Source organism: Saccostrea cucullata, unplaced genomic scaffold (assembly GCF_032062105.1).
Source record: "Saccostrea cucullata isolate Sc308-1 unplaced genomic scaffold, CSIRO_AGI_Scuc_v1 ctg664, whole genome shotgun sequence".
Lineage (NCBI taxonomy): Eukaryota > Metazoa > Mollusca > Bivalvia > Ostreida > Ostreidae > Saccostrea > Saccostrea cuccullata.
This window is the reverse complement of record NW_026928756.1, coordinates 90,115-105,937: the sequence shown is the minus strand read 5'-3', so window position 1 is coordinate 105,937 and position 15,823 is coordinate 90,115. Positions and strand designations below refer to the sequence as shown.

Here is a 15,823-nt window from a genome sequence, read left to right as displayed (position 1 = left end):
AATAAATACGTTTAAAATATTAATCAAATTTCCCATTGCTCTCGTTTTGTGAACAACGCCGTGTTATGATCGCCAACGGACGCTGTATAGCGCAATGATAGTGACAACTCCGTGCTGTCGCCGTGTAATCGCAGCCGAAAAAATCACAAGACGATAAATCTCATTAGAAGCGCCGTAAAAACGCGATAGAAACGTAGTGACATCTCCAAGGACTCCGCGACATCTCCGTGAGGTCTCCGTGGAAGCGCAGTCTACTATCACAGCGTTCATGCCGCGATCATGTTCGACTTCACGGCGTTTATACGGAGCTCCCACTACGTTGTTGGAGATCTCACCGCGCTGCTACGGCGATCATACTACGTTTCTACTGCGTTCTTATCAGACCGCGATCACACGGCGCGTACTTTGTGCATGCTCAAAGTGATCCCGTCCCCTGGCGTTCTTGGAGTTTCAGTGGAGCTCACGGTTTACATCAACGGCGTTTTGTATTTTTTGAGGACGCCGTGCAGTCGCCGTGAGGACGCAGCCCCGGTGTGACAGGGGTTTAACATTGTGGAATGTACTCTACTGGCGAACAAATTCCATAAACACCCTAGTTAAGCCAGGTTTACACAACATTCTTTGAAGGTGTTTTCTTGCCCCTGGATCGAAATATCTCGATCGAGGGTATATTGTTTTGTCCTGTCTGTATGTCTGTTTGTCTTGCGGCAACTATTACCTAGCCCATATCTATTGCACTATCAAGGGTAAGGCTTTCATATTTGATATGGATGTTCCTTTTGACGTGACCTTTCTATTGGTAAAGAAATTTTAGATCATGGGACCTCACCTGTAATCTTTTACCTATATTTGAAAAACTTTAACACTGGCAATAGCTATTGCACTGTAGTCTACGCCCCACTCCAGAATTGTATTACCATCGGGGGCATAGTGTTTCACAAACACATCTTGTTGGATTTTTTTATTTGACATAAGTTTATAACTCACTACGTCAATTGGAAACATTAATCAATGTTGTTTCTTGTACATTTTACGTCAGTCCGATAAGAAGTCAGATAAATTGCAATGAATCTGATTATATCGTGCAGATCAAGGGTTATGTGTACTAACGTCCTCTGAATTTTAGCAATGCTATTGTCCACCTGAACCCTTTGACATTATATGTTACAATATAATGTGCGGAATATATTGAAACAGATAAGAGTCAACCCGCATTTATTTACAAACAAAACAAAAAACATGGTATTTATGATTCAACAAGAACTCTTTTTTTGACACCCACTTTTTCTGAATCTGCAAAAGTAAACAGCAAAAGATCAGACACTTTTATCATAAACCTATACAAATCTTTTTTTAAATGTCAAAATTTCTCACGATCTCATATATTGAAATTAAAGAAAAAAATGTTGCTACTATATTTGTTTTGGATGTATGAACATCGATAACATACTTGACTGTGCCTTTTGTCGGCTTTTAGGCATTATAAACTGAAGAGGGACATTCTCCGTCGGACACAACTTCAACTTTGCTGAAAAAAAAAATGTTGCATATAATAGCCATAATGCACTTGTATTTTTTTCTTGAAAAATCGGAGACCTTTTTTAATCAATCGTAACAATTTCAATATGTATGGCATAAATTCGAGAAAGGGCAATATAAAACATGAAGCCTCTTTTGAGACTCTAGTTCTTTTAATTTTAATTAATAAAGACAGATCAGTAGGACTTATATCAAACATATATGAAAAAAGATTTCCGTGTTAAGTCTTTTTTGTTGCAATGCATTTTAAAAAAATATGATTACAAATGAATAGAATGAAAGACAAAAAGACAGTCGGACGTACATCGTACTTTCTCATAGCTCTTCTAGATCTGGTCTCTGACCAGTGGCGCTATAAACATGGGCCGGTACAAAATAATATTTTGTACAGATACAGATTATCATGGGGAATACTGATTTAATAGAAGAAATCAGCTTTGGGGAAGTTAGACGTGAAATTCGGATGAAAATTGGTGTGTTAATGAGGGAACATGACATATGCCCAGTAAAGCAAATTAACTAATTTTATTCATTAAAAGATGTTTACAGTTCTAAAATTTCAATAAATCATGATTATCTGATCGACTAGCTCGCTTTGTTAATGACTTAAGTTAACTCCTAATCTGATCAGCTTCGATTCTTTGCCATTAATTTTGTTATTTGTGTATGAAAAACACAAAGCTTCGGGAAATACATTAAAACTCTGCATTTTTCTTTCTAGTAATAATTTAGGAAGCAATAAGGATCGAAGAACATCCTTCAAATGCTATCATGTTGACTGCATTGCCAAGTGAAAAAAGGCTAAATTTGCAAATACTGAAGGATGCAAAGTTGCATTATGTGTAATAACGCTGGCTTGCAATATTACCATATTTTATTTGCCAAATAAATTGAAATAAACTTTGATAGAGGAAGTCTTAATTTTCATATCAAATGTAGCCTACAGTGATTTCAGTATATATGAATTTTTGAAGAAAATCTACTTTTTTTTTTACTTAAAAGAAATCATTAATATTTTAAAAGATTATAATAGACTTTTTCTCAGAGAGTATATTTATGTGAGTATTTTTGTAATCATTCATTGTTAGGAAAAAAAACTGTTATTTCGGAGATATCGAACAGTATTCAGTCAAGATCATAAGTCCATTGACCTGTAATATACACAAAGTTCTCCCGAGAAATATGGAGAAAACGAACAATTATCATAGTCAAAAGTCCACTGAAGCATGACACATCAGGATCACAGCAAAAACGGACCTCTAAAACGTCAGAAATAAGATCAGGTGTCATGAAGGAGTAAGCACCTCCTGAAAACCGGTCAAACCCGCCAGGTGCTCTTTGTCATGATTAGACAAACGGAAAAATTATAGTCGACCATTCATGAGACGGCAGCATTATAAGATTAATCATGGCGAGAAACAAAAACAAAATACAGCTATATAATACCATTTGCTTTTTTGGGAAATATATTGCATTAACAACTGAAGTATAAGAGGCTCTATTGATCACTTACAAACAGTCTGCAACACATTGTGTTCCATAGGTCTTGCCGTCTCTACCACACACCGGTTTGTACTGATAAGGACAATCACAGGAGTCTGGACACGCTCCTTTAGATTCTATGTTAACGCCACTGTAAAGAAAGAAAAACTACAATTCAAAAACTTAATTTTTTTCTATCTGTATGCCAAAAAGAAGGTTTTTGAGATTTTTTTGCAGAATATTATTTTGTTTTCCATAGTGTCATTGCAACATTATATGCTATAATTAAAACAATCTTATGCCAAAAACAATTTTTTAAAGTTTAAATAGTATGCAAAGAATATTTATAATACTCAGTATGTACTTACGCGCACTTGGCATTGCAGAGGTTGTCATACGTCTCCCCGTCTGAGCCACACACCGGATCATAGGTGTGTGGACATGTGCAGGTCTTTCTACAAACTCCTGTGTACTTCTTTTGTACCTTTCTGAATCAGAAAATTTTCTTAGAACAATAAATATAATTACAACTTTAGTTTTTCACAAATGTCATATTTATGCAGAACTAAACAATGCATGCTTATAAAAGAGCTTACAGCATCAATATGTATGTACGTATTCAAACTACGCGCAGCATAGAGAATATCAAAGAATTATATCTTATGGCACAAATTGATTTAGACTTCTTTTGGAAAGGCTCGTACGGTGATTGTTCAAACGTTTGTCAAGTGTTAAGTATGGCAAATTTTATTTGGAAAGGTTCACGCATGAAGCATTAATGTTGCTCTGTCTTTCTAAACGAACAAAATGGCAGACTTTTGCTAGCTTTTCCTCAGATGACCTATTGATGGATGTAATATTTTGTACTTCATCTTATAAGGGTCTTGTAAGTGTATATCAAAATCCCATTTTAGAAAATTCACGGTGGCAGTTCCGGCATTAATAATTATTCTACAGACCTTTGCACAATGTTCATGTGGATGTGCTACACAGAATAACCGTAAAGCGGGTTATTTTAGCGGGGTGTTAATTTTGGCTTATTTTGGCGTTTTGATGGTAGCCCGCTAAAATTTCAATCGCTAAAACATTCTGTACTCTTCTTAGTGTTCTTAGCTGAAACCTGTGACCTCTAAAATAAATCATGCCAATATTATTGGCATACCTCTGAGGAGGCAAACGCCAAATTTTACACCCGCCAAGAAAAGCCGCTACTTGGTATACTCTTTGTTTTTAAATTACCTTCGAATGACACTTTTATAAGATATTAATTCAAATTTGAAGCATTTACAGGCTGATAAATTATTTATCTATGCCAAGACAGAATTATTAATCTATAACGACTTTAATGAACTTTAATGGCAGCAAGTGTTTTCAATCATTATTTTAATGAACGTTTGTTTAGCATGCTCCAGTATAGCTCATAATATAATCAAAATTTTCATTATGGAAGTAATACTAGTACTATTTTTAAAGTATAGTATATGATACAATTGCGAGTATAAGGATCTTATTTAAAATATATGCTGTTGCTGTTTTGGGAAAAAAAGATAGAATCAAACTGCAAAACCCAGCGGGCTCAGTCAAAATAAGAAAAATAAATTTATATAGTTGACTATAATTACTCAACAGGTTCGAATCCCATTTGCGGGGCGGGACAAGAAGACTGCCAATACGGATATGACGGTATAAACAGAGGTCCCTTGTCGGCATTGGTGTTGTATGTAAAAATAAATCCCTCATTGCTCAATAGCCATATTTCATTAGTACATATCTACAAATTCAGAGATCCACTGGCAAGACGTGGCGTCTCATTATGAATGAAAATCCTCGAAGGGACTTTTTTTAATGGTATTTTGCTTAACGTCCCTTTCGCAAATATATGGAGACGCCACCACTTGCCGGCGGAGAGCTGAGAATTACGTCCTATACTCGGCACTTACGGCCATTGAGCAGTGAGAGATTTTTTTTTTTTGGACAACACCTACTGCGGCACGGGACCTCGGTTTATACGGTCGCATCTGAAGGAATTGTCTCCTTGTCCCGCAGTGAAATTCAAACCCACGACGTAAGGATCAACTCCTTACCTCACGACTCTAGAGCAGACGATCAAATCACTGTGCCGCACGAGCGACTCCCGAAGGGACGTTTAACAAACCAAGAAATCATCAACAACAACAACAAAATAATGCCAGAACAGAAGCAAGTAAATTAATCATTTGTTAAATGACATTGTATAAAAACAAAATAAAAATGAATTACCGATTAAGTTGAACAAGTTTGCATGAATTATTATTATTGCTTGTTGAAGGAAGCAGTTCTTCTCTGCTAAAATCATGTGTTTTACATGCCTGAAGAGTTACCAAAGTCTGCGCATTGGATTCCATTTTCTTCGCCTTTTTTTGCATTTGGTGTGCTTTTACTAACCAAATGAAATTTTTAAAAAACGGATATGCCGTGTGTTGCAATAGCAACGATGGACATCCTGATAATTTTAACTTATGGAAATTCCTTAAGAAATTAATTTTTAAATATTAAATTAAAATTAAGTTAACGATATTTATATTTATGAAGCTATATAAAAGTTGTCCAAGGCATCTGTGACAGCATTCGAGGAAAAAATTACAGGTCAAACCATGCCGTAAATTTTGAATTTACTAGAAGTTTGGTAAATGCAAAATCTACAACATGATTTTAGCAATAAAAATGATATTCGTATTAAGATTTTTGCAGGAATAAATACTCTTGTAATATGTATTTACTTACGCACAGTCTGCTTCACACTGGTTTATATAGGTTTTATTATCAGAGCCACAGATAGGAGAATAGTAAGCCGAGCAGGTACACTGTGCTCGACATGGCCCTTGGTGTAAAACTTCAACTCCACTGAAATCATAAAAAGAAAAATAGACGTTTTGTCTAAAATTAGAGTACGCGACGTCAGGCAACAGTTTTGATAAAATTCATTGGTTCATTCAGAAAAGGCTCGATGGAAAATTTCGTTAGTGATTGTATAAATAAGATTGTAAAAAATGACTTACTATTCGCATTCAGCACTACATCTGCTGGAATATGTTTTCCCGTCTTTTGCACAAATTGGGGCATATGTTGCGATACAGCGGCATATTTTAACCTGACATTTCCCTGCGTGTGATACTGATACACCTCTGTAATAGGATATAACGTTTGTTTATAAAGGACAACAAAAGACAATTGTTTAAAATTAAACGCACATTTCTCTAACGATACTAAAGCACAGAATGCTTTACTATTAAGTAATTATAGTTACAAAGAAGATGCAATGACGGACATTTCGATTTTTCAGTCATTAGTTAAGTCTTCAGCTGGCAAGTATCGAAAAACCTACAGGCTGTATACTTTGGATGGATTAATTTTTGTAACATTTTGAATGAGATGGTTGCTTTCATCTTTGACATATCTAACAATATTGTACTTATCTCATTGCAAGGGTATATGTAGAATGTGTGACAAATTTAATTTTTTCAAAGAAATAACGTTTATTCTTTATCTATTACTTTAAAAACTATATTATTTCTAATACATATCTTATAATTTTTATTCAAATATAGTAATCATCGATCAGTTGTATGGTTAATATAAGAAATCTGACGAGAAATTAAAAAGGTATGCCCTCACACTTACACACATTTCGCTTGACATTCATTATCATAGTTCTTCCCGTTCTTTCCACAGACGGGTTCGTAGGTCTCCGCACAATAGCAGCGTCTGGAAACTTGTTGCCATGTACCTTGCGAACATGGGCCGTCGTGAATCTTGTACACAAATCTGTAAAATAAATATTTCTTCATTTAACAATATAACAACATCTTTAAAGAACCTTCTTTAAAATAATTTACTAGACATATTTACACTTTGATAAACGTGTTGTTGTGTTCATTTGATATCATTAGTCGTGAAAGTATAAAATTTTATATAATCATTAAATAGGAAGACCAGCTTCATACCGTAATTCAAACAACGGTCATGTCCGTAATGACCGAGCACAAGATAGACAGAAAAATCCGTACACTAACAAATTGTCAGAAATTTAAATAATGATTTCTGTGCAATTTAAGGACAAAAAATCACACCCTATAAAACACATTTCACATATTATATATATCAAGTCATTAATGCATACAAATTGTTTGAAAAGAAATCCATGCTAGTGCAGGTACTGATATAAAGTTTTTCATAATGTATGAATATAGATCATAAACTACAAAAGTACGTTCTATCAGTATTTCTTAATATATTATGCTGATTTGATATAAGAAATATGAAAAAAAAAAGTTTGTCTTCAAAGAAAGTGTGCTATACTAGTATTGAATAATGCTTGAAACGTTGTAATTTGGTGTATTTTGGAATTAACTATTTGTTTGAGAATGAATTTTTAATTTCTGAGAAATTCATGAAATGCGCAGCCGTGAAACGTCGTAGTTCATGTCATCATGAATATCTCAAAAATTCAATTCTTTTCTTCTTTTTACTTTATTTCTCAGAAGATTTGTGTTTATATTTTTGTCATTCAACCATCTTTTTTGAAAAAAAATGCACTTTTTTTTACTTTAGGTACATCACAGTGGAAATTTTCTTAATTCATCTCACGGTAGTTAATAGCAAATTTGCAAATAAACTTACAGAATATTTTTGGAAATGTAAGTATTTTTGTTTCGTCACTGAACATGCATAAAAGCTAGATAACAGGGGAAAAAAATAAATTGTCGTGTTTTAACTAAATTAATTAAAATACCCACAGCAGTAGAATCGTTTAATGGGAAAATTTGAAATTAGGTTTGAAGAAAAAATTTACCCATACATTTATTTAAATGTGTTAAGTATCGAGATTCTTCCTATGAAAACTGTAAAACAGAGTGAAATTGGATTCAAATTGTGTAAAACAAGGTCAGTAATTTTTGTTGGTTCTCTGTAAATTTCTATCTCAGGACAGGGCCGGTGCCCCTGAAAAGTTCCTGTCTTACAATTTTCTTACATCAACACAAATTAAAGCTACAAAAATGATGTTTGTATACCATTACTTTCAAAATTTGAAAGTTTTTCATTATTAATTATTGATTCAAAAGGTAAATATGGAAATTTCAGAAGAATAAATGATAGAAAATATCTGAGTAAAATATAAATTTCAAATGACCGTGGTGTTTTCAGAAATATTCTTCTCTTTGATGATTCTGAATACATCCTTTCTCTGTGTACATTAGTACGTAATTCAACCTTATATTTCCATTTGCTGTGTTTTTCTACTTAGTCAGAAATTGATTTGAATACCATTTTCATGTATACCTAGACGTATGGAGAAACAGGCGCTATGGTGACGTCACGATGAGGTCACAGGGACGTAAACATTGTACATGTATAAGGAAAAAAACTCAAACATGGAGTATATTTTTGGTGCTTTGAAACATTTAAAAAGTTAAATACGTACATGTATAAGGAATATTTTAAGTTTAGTGTGAATCATTTTTGTGTAGATCATACATACATGTACTTGCATGAAGGCATATTTTTTATGAAGTGCTCTTTATTAAAAATGCTTACATGACAAGTCTGTATAATTTACACACCAATATTTCACACAAATTTTAAAATCAGTCCTTAATAAGAAAACGTTACGCTTACAATACTGAATTTAAGACTTGGACAATAGAAACAAAAAAAAAACTTATTGAATGTGAATTAAAATTCTTGCATAACTGTTTCTTTTTTCTTTTCGATTTTATAGCTTATAATTTATTTGTACATGTACTAATGATGCTGTAAATATTTTTTGCTCAAAAAACCGGAAAAACCAAACAAGGGAAACATTTTCATCTATTTCTGACATCAGAATTGTCTATCAACTACTGCGATATAATTCCAAAAGCTTCACAAAGCTTACGTTATTTGTATGCTAAAAGGACACAATAATTACCACACAGTTTGATTTAGAGAGGTGCTAAGTTTAACAGCGGATTGATTGATCGGTGTTCCTTTCAACGCTTGAAAGCCAACCAATGTCACGATTATTTGTAACATGAATTAAAATACCAAACGAAATTTGAAGAAAAAAATATATTAATAGGAATGTGGTAATTCTAATTTTTAAAATTAAATGTGCTAAATTACAATGAAACAGTGCATTTGGTTACTGAAATAGTTTGTGCACTGAAAATTGTGAATAATATTTTATTAAAAAGGTGTCATGAATTTTTAACTAGGAGTTTTTACTAGAATGGATGCAGATTGAAATAAGCAAATTAAGATGGATTAAAGATGAATGGAAAATAGAAATGCATGTCAGGATAAATCTAAATATATTAACAATGGTATTCTTTCTTTGTGCAAATTGTATATAAACTATTGATTGACTGTATACTAAAGAGGGAACATTTTAGCATTGAATACAATGTCTTTTTTGCCAATAAAATTCAAGACAAAATTTAAAAAATATATATATTATTAAAGAGTCATGATATCTTCAAGGAGAAATAAGAATTACATTATTTGAATTGTAAAAATGATATCAAATCACAATAATTAAGTACCGGTATTACTGGTATATCATATATAAATGAAATAAATTCAAATAGTGCACATATCAATGAAATTCAAAACAAAATTTTAAGAAATATTATTAAAGAGTTATGAAATCTTCAAGGAGAAATAAAATTTTAAATCATTACACGATTTAAATTGTAAAAATGAATTCAAATGACAATAATTAAATTTTACCGGTATATCATATATAAATGAAATAATGCACATACGGTTTACAGCTTAATTCACACGTATTTTTGTACGTGTTGCCGTCATTTCCACACACTGGTTCGGAGGTACCGGGACATCTACAGAGAGTGCTAGGGGGTGGCGGAGGGGGTGGGGGTTGGGTCCTTCGAAAAAATCTCGCGGAAACAGTAGCACAAACAACAGTGTAAACTAATACTTTCAAATATGTGAGCTGCATGACTGAAAAATAAAACCAAAATGACATGAAATTTTCAAAAAGGTCGGGAGAACATTGCCCCCCGCACATCAGTTCAGCATATGTTACATATTGACAGATTTAGAACTTAAGGCTATCATTCCCTTGGATGTTTTGCGACGTTTTCTTGAATTTTTATGTACTTGTTGACAATAAATTGAGATGTAATAATTATTAATGACATTATTATGCGAACAATATTGTTTGAAGACCAGATGTTCAAAAAATACCTTAATTTGTTCACAATTAAGTTAATTAAGTTATATAAAACAAAAGATTGATAAATTCTATTTCAACTCGGAAATGTAAGACAAGACTTTCAGAAGTGTTAACGAAAAATATATCTTAAAAATTATAAAAATTCCCATTCACTACATAATTGTACATTTTAAGTTTTATTACATATTCTTTGGGAATAAATCATGTCTAAAGCCTTGTAAGTGAAAAGGAAAATTAATATATATTTTCCAGTTATTATCGATTATTATATTTAAATTCATATCGAGAAAGTTATTCACAAAAATTAGAAAGTAGCAGATTTTTTTTTTATAAATCTTTCATGTAGTCAGGTTAATATGTATATAGTATATGTATATAGTGCATAAATCAAATAATAGTTTTAAAATTTTTATTCAATAATGATAATAAATTGATTTTTAGCATACTTACTTTATTATTCGCTCATTTAGAACAGAAAATGATAATTGTAATTTAATTAATAGAATATGCCCAAAAATTATATTTATAAAATAAAATGAATATAAATAATACATTTTTGCATGTAAAATGTAAATCAAAAATATCTAACTTACCTTAAATAAATAACACAAAATGCAAATATAAACGATACTGATTCAAACACTTAAAATATTATAATTGGAAAAACATCGACACTTCTATATATTGAGCTTTTAAAATGATTGATGGTGTATTGCTTTCCTCCGCTCGTCGGACGTTTCACTGATTTATTTAACACGTATGGTGCTACATTAGGGAAATAATCACCTTCAGCAAAATACACTTAACAAAATTTCTAAGTGTTCACTTTAATAAATGTATTTATTCAAAAGCTACTTTATAGAATGGTATGATATTTTCAAATTATTACAACAAATGAGTTTTCTCAACAATTCTTGAAAGAAAATCAAATATCACCGATGAAAACCAATGTTCCGTGACGAAGCTTAAAAACAATAAATCTGTGCTTTGCGGCATGTGTTTTATCTAGTTAGTATCTTTTTGTGATCATTATCAAATTTTAAAAACTGGTTTCAATAAAAAACACAAAACATTGGCAAAATGGCCTTTGAAATAGAAGGGAGAGCCGTAGGAATGTTAATATTTGGATCATCCTTGCGCTACGTTTTACTCACTTTTATTTAAGTGCTTAATTGTACTTGATTTTATTTTTTAGAAATTAACAACCAGTATCAAAACCCGTTTAAGCACATTTTCTATAGGTTGTGCTTCATTTTTCGTCACAAATTTATCACAATTTGAAAGTTTTTTAAAAAAAAAATTAACGAAACCGGAAGTGACCTTGATCTTCGTCTTGGGCCAAAATTTCGCGTCACACCAGGTTGAAAGAGTGTTAAATTGTCCTGAAAGGATCTTAGAAACATGAAAACAAACCATTTCAATCGTACGAAAATGATAAGAAATGGGTGCTCGTGACAGTCTAATATGAGCTCAAGCTGTCTGAATTATCCTTAAAGCCATGCACTTACGAACTAAACACCCTAGGATATTGACCAAGAGGCCGCTGTGTGATGATACACTGTTAAATTTCCGAATTATAACTCATTCTTCAATACTGGTGAATTTTTAAAATATATTTCTTTTCTCCTTTATTTTCCAATAAATAAAGTGGAAGCAGATAGATTGATATTGGTATGACTGGATACTTGTGTAAGGATATAGTATAAATAGTTTTATGGATATGAGTTGAGGAATAAAAAAATATTGATCATTGTTGTATTGCATTTACGGGATTTCAATTGCAGAAAATGTGACATAATTTTCGAATAGGCATAAAGATGTTGTTTTATTTAAAAATAAAATCAATTGGCATGATATATGTGTACATTATCTTAGCATATAAATGAAATAATATATTTATTTTGTCAAACATGCTAAAATTATCCTAATAATTTTTTTCTGAACTTACAAATTTGTGGTTTATGTTCGTAACGCATGGTGTCCATATGCATTGAACTTTTTAACACCTCTCTACAAGCATTAAATAATTTGTCAAGTTCAATTTCTGTGTTTAATTAATGAGTATGTGTGATAAATTATTTTTAACAATATGCTTCATGACCATAACTCAGTTCTTTTTGTAATTTTAAAATGATCTCTGATTGTAAAATGTTTGGTGTCTTGACCGTTACGAACATAAAAGCTTTCAGTATGATTGCTAAAATAACAGCCAATGAATCATAAGTTTGGCTCAGGAAGTCCGTAGCAGTGGTATAATTATAAATTGAAAACGAAAGTAGAAAGGTTGCGCAGCTGTCTGCAAAAAAACATGACGATGCTCATTGTGTCCACGTGGAAGACAGAAGTTACGTACATAATAGATTCGGTAAGTATTTTCATATTGTATCAATTTTAGTGAATTTTTAACACATAAATACAGTCATTGTATCTCTATACCATGTAGCCATTAATCAGAAACTGAAAGATGTCGCTTATGACCATACAAAATGCATAAATCTGTCCGAGTCGAGTACTTTTGGTTTAACATTTGACTTTTGATTCGCGTCTTTTGTTATGAACATGTGTTTTTGCATTATTTGTATAATGTATTAATGATAAAGTTATATTGTACTATATTTTATTCTATATTTGTTAGTTTTGTTCTGCTCTTATCAAAGGATGAATACTTTTTGAATATTTGTTTTAATATTGCCATATCATTTACGCAATTACGTTCATAACAGAGACACGAAAACTTGAAGTAGTGACATAATTTGTACTTTACAGACCCTGAGACGTGCTACTACCCCAAAAAAGCGTGTGACTTTCGTGCGCTTTCCGTTTCGTGGAAACCGTGTAGCGTTTCGTGTAAACCGTGCAGCGTTTCGTGTAAGCTTTCGTGTAAGCTCCAAAGCGTTTCGTGCAAACCGTGTAGCGAGCGTGCGAAAAGCGTGTGAGAAACGTGCGACTTTCGTGTAAGAACCGTGTAAGAAACGAGTGACTTTCGTGTAAGAATCGTGTAAGATTCATTCGGAAGTCATTTCATTTTAAATGTGGCTATCGATGGGTCAGGATGTCAAATTAGTATTTTATTATTGAATTAGTTATGCTTGCGATATTTTAGGATTAAAAAAAAAATGGAACAACAAAATGACATTACACGGTAATGTATAATATATATTTGTTTGTTTTCTTTTCCTTCTATAGAAAATGTGTTCAAATTAATCAACTATGTACAACAATTTTAAGGGCATTGAATTCAATATACTATCAACGCGATCATGGCTTCTTAAATATTTTTTCTCAAAGAAAGAAAGAAATACCGGTATTATTTTTTTTTAATTTAAAGCAAAAATATATCAGTACTCCGCTCTTCTCTTTACATTTAAAGTACATGAAAGAAAGTTTTGAAACGATGTGTCAATTATTGCATAAAACTTGTTGCTCATTATTGTCAAATAAATGGATTTTATAATTTTAATTCACATGCACTGACGAAATAAGGGGGTGGGGGGGGTTAAATTTAATTACTAGTACAGTCCTTAATTTTTTGTTGTAAATTTCAATCTTATGTTAGTTTAAATAAATGCTTAATTTTTTCTATTCTTTTTTAAATCCTTTGTTTAATATGTGCGCAGATACACCCCTTAAAAATGTATTGGAATCGTCTTTCCGCCTTTCTACTGTGATCATCATCAAGGTCATTTACAACAGCGAGCACGGGTTCCGAGTGCTAGCAAAAGAAAACCTGTTTTGCTATATGAACATGTTGAGTTCCCGGCTTAATGACACCTGAAAATAACGACTGGATTTTATTTATTTTTTTTAATAAAATGGTTCTATAAATATTTAATGGATACAACGTATAAATCAGCGGATTTCATCTTATATTTGTAAATCCGAATTTCTAGCCGTAAACAGTAAAATAGACAGAACTTATTAGGTAGTCTTTTCATGAATATCATGTTAGAAAAGCTGAAGAGTAAATAATGAAAAATTATATATTATTTGTTTTATAAATCACGTGCTTTTTATTTCATCTAAGATATTTCAATTTTCTTAAACATGTAATATACGTGAATGCCGGTGTAAAGATCGATCTACATTGTATGTACAGATGTACAATGTATAGTCAAATGCCGAGACTATTAATTAATGTACACATATATACATAATATTATGTTAAGTCGGGTTTTGAAATGAAGGATTTTACGGTATGATTTGTATATTGATGTTATTTGATAAGCTTCATGTAAAAAGAGAAATTGAATAAGAATAGATTAAGACATCACATTTACCCCTCCTCCTATAGATATTACTTACGTAAGAAAAATAAAATCTTTAAAAATGTATCAATAATCGTTAGTAGAGTATATAAGCAAATTTTATTACTAAATCAAAATCAAGAAAAATAATCTGCCTACGTAGATCAAACACAATATAATCAATATTACATGTATTTAAAATCAATGAGTTCATTTTCTTGTGTTTAATTTATTAAATTATACTCGTAAAATATTACATTGAAATGAATGACTAATATATAAAAATTATGTTTTATTAAAAAGTCATTCATGATATCGGCATTTCGTTTTTAAACAGTTGGATAAATAAATAAAAAAAATAAATACGAATTTATGACATTTATTAATTAATAACAACTGTCAGAGTATTAAATAATTCTATCGGTTTATACAATACTAGTGTACTGATATTTTATTTAAACAGCTGCTAAATGTGGCTTTCTGAAAGATTTCCATTTAACTAATGATAAAACCGTAATAATGCCGGAGATATTCTGAGTAGAAATTCCAAACCGAGACCAAAACGTGCGAGAATCGTGTACAAAGCGTGTGAGAAACGTGTACAAAGCGTTTCGTGCAGCCTTTCGTGTAAACCGTGCAGCCTTTCGTGCAAATCGTTTCGTGTAAACCGTGTAGCGTTTCGTGCAAACCGTGTAGCGTTTCGTGTAAACCGTGCAGCGTTTCATGCAAACCGTGTAGCGTTCGTGTACCGTTCGTGCAGCGAGCGTGTGGGGTAGTAGCACGTCTCAGGGTCTGTAATTGCCTTCTTTCTGGTTTTATCAAGGATATATGATAAATATAATTAAACAGCATATGTGTTGATTACATCATTGTTGTGTTTTGTTTTTTATATATATTTTTCTTTCAGATTTACAAGAAATGACTGAATTATGTTCATAACAATGACACAAAGATCCAAGACTCAAAATAGAAGACATAGGATATTAAAGCAATCCATCTGACAATTTACTTGTCTGCATTAATTCTCTTTGAAAGCTAGTCTATTATTAAGCTTTGAAATAAAATATTAAAAGTATTAAAGACAAGTGTTCGATTGTCTTGTTATTTTTTTTTTCGTTTTTAAAGCCTGATTCGGAGTTGGGTGTCCATGTTACTTACATAATTTCTCCTTTTTTGAAACTAGAAATAAAAATTGTGACTTTTTAAATAAATTCCATTTAATATAAAATTAAACATGATTTCCTCATACCTTTTTGATTACATTATTTTCATATTTTAACAACTTGTTAAATTCTAGTAACATGTTACTTGTTTAGTGCTTATGTAAGTAACGGTGTCCATT

General features: G+C 31.7%; 1 protein-coding gene across 1 annotated transcript; it reads right to left on the bottom strand.

Annotated features, from left to right (window-relative positions):
• Positions 1-1,198: 1,198 nt before the first annotated feature.
• LOC134278648 (serine protease inhibitor dipetalogastin-like) lies at positions 1,199-10,965 on the bottom strand. The gene is made up of 9 exons (XM_062760945.1): positions 10,831-10,965; positions 9,804-10,002; positions 6,682-6,825; positions 6,060-6,185; positions 5,785-5,904; positions 3,390-3,509; positions 3,053-3,172; positions 1,451-1,528; positions 1,199-1,293 (listed from the first exon to the last, which is right to left on the bottom strand). Exons 2-8 carry the CDS (start codon positions 9,998-10,000, stop codon positions 1,474-1,476), a joined length of 882 nt encoding a protein of 293 aa, XP_062616929.1. The 5' UTR covers positions 10,001-10,002; positions 10,831-10,965; the 3' UTR covers positions 1,199-1,293; positions 1,451-1,473.
• Between the last annotated feature and the right edge of the window lie 4,858 nt (positions 10,966-15,823).

Excerpts from the sequence above, each read along its gene's own strand:
- LOC134278648 (XM_062760945.1), bottom strand. The coding sequence starts at position 10,000 with ATGCAGCTCACATATTTGAAAGTATTAGTTTACACTGTTGTTTGTGCT. Across the intron at positions 3,173-3,389 it reads CTCTGCAATGCCAAGTGCGC|TGGCGTTAACATAGAATCTA; the intron begins GTAAGTACATAC and ends CTTTCTTTACAG. Across the intron at positions 1,529-3,052 it reads CAATGTGTTGCAGACTGTTT|CAAAGTTGAAGTTGTGTCCG; the intron begins GTAAGTGATCAA and ends TTTTTTTTTCAG.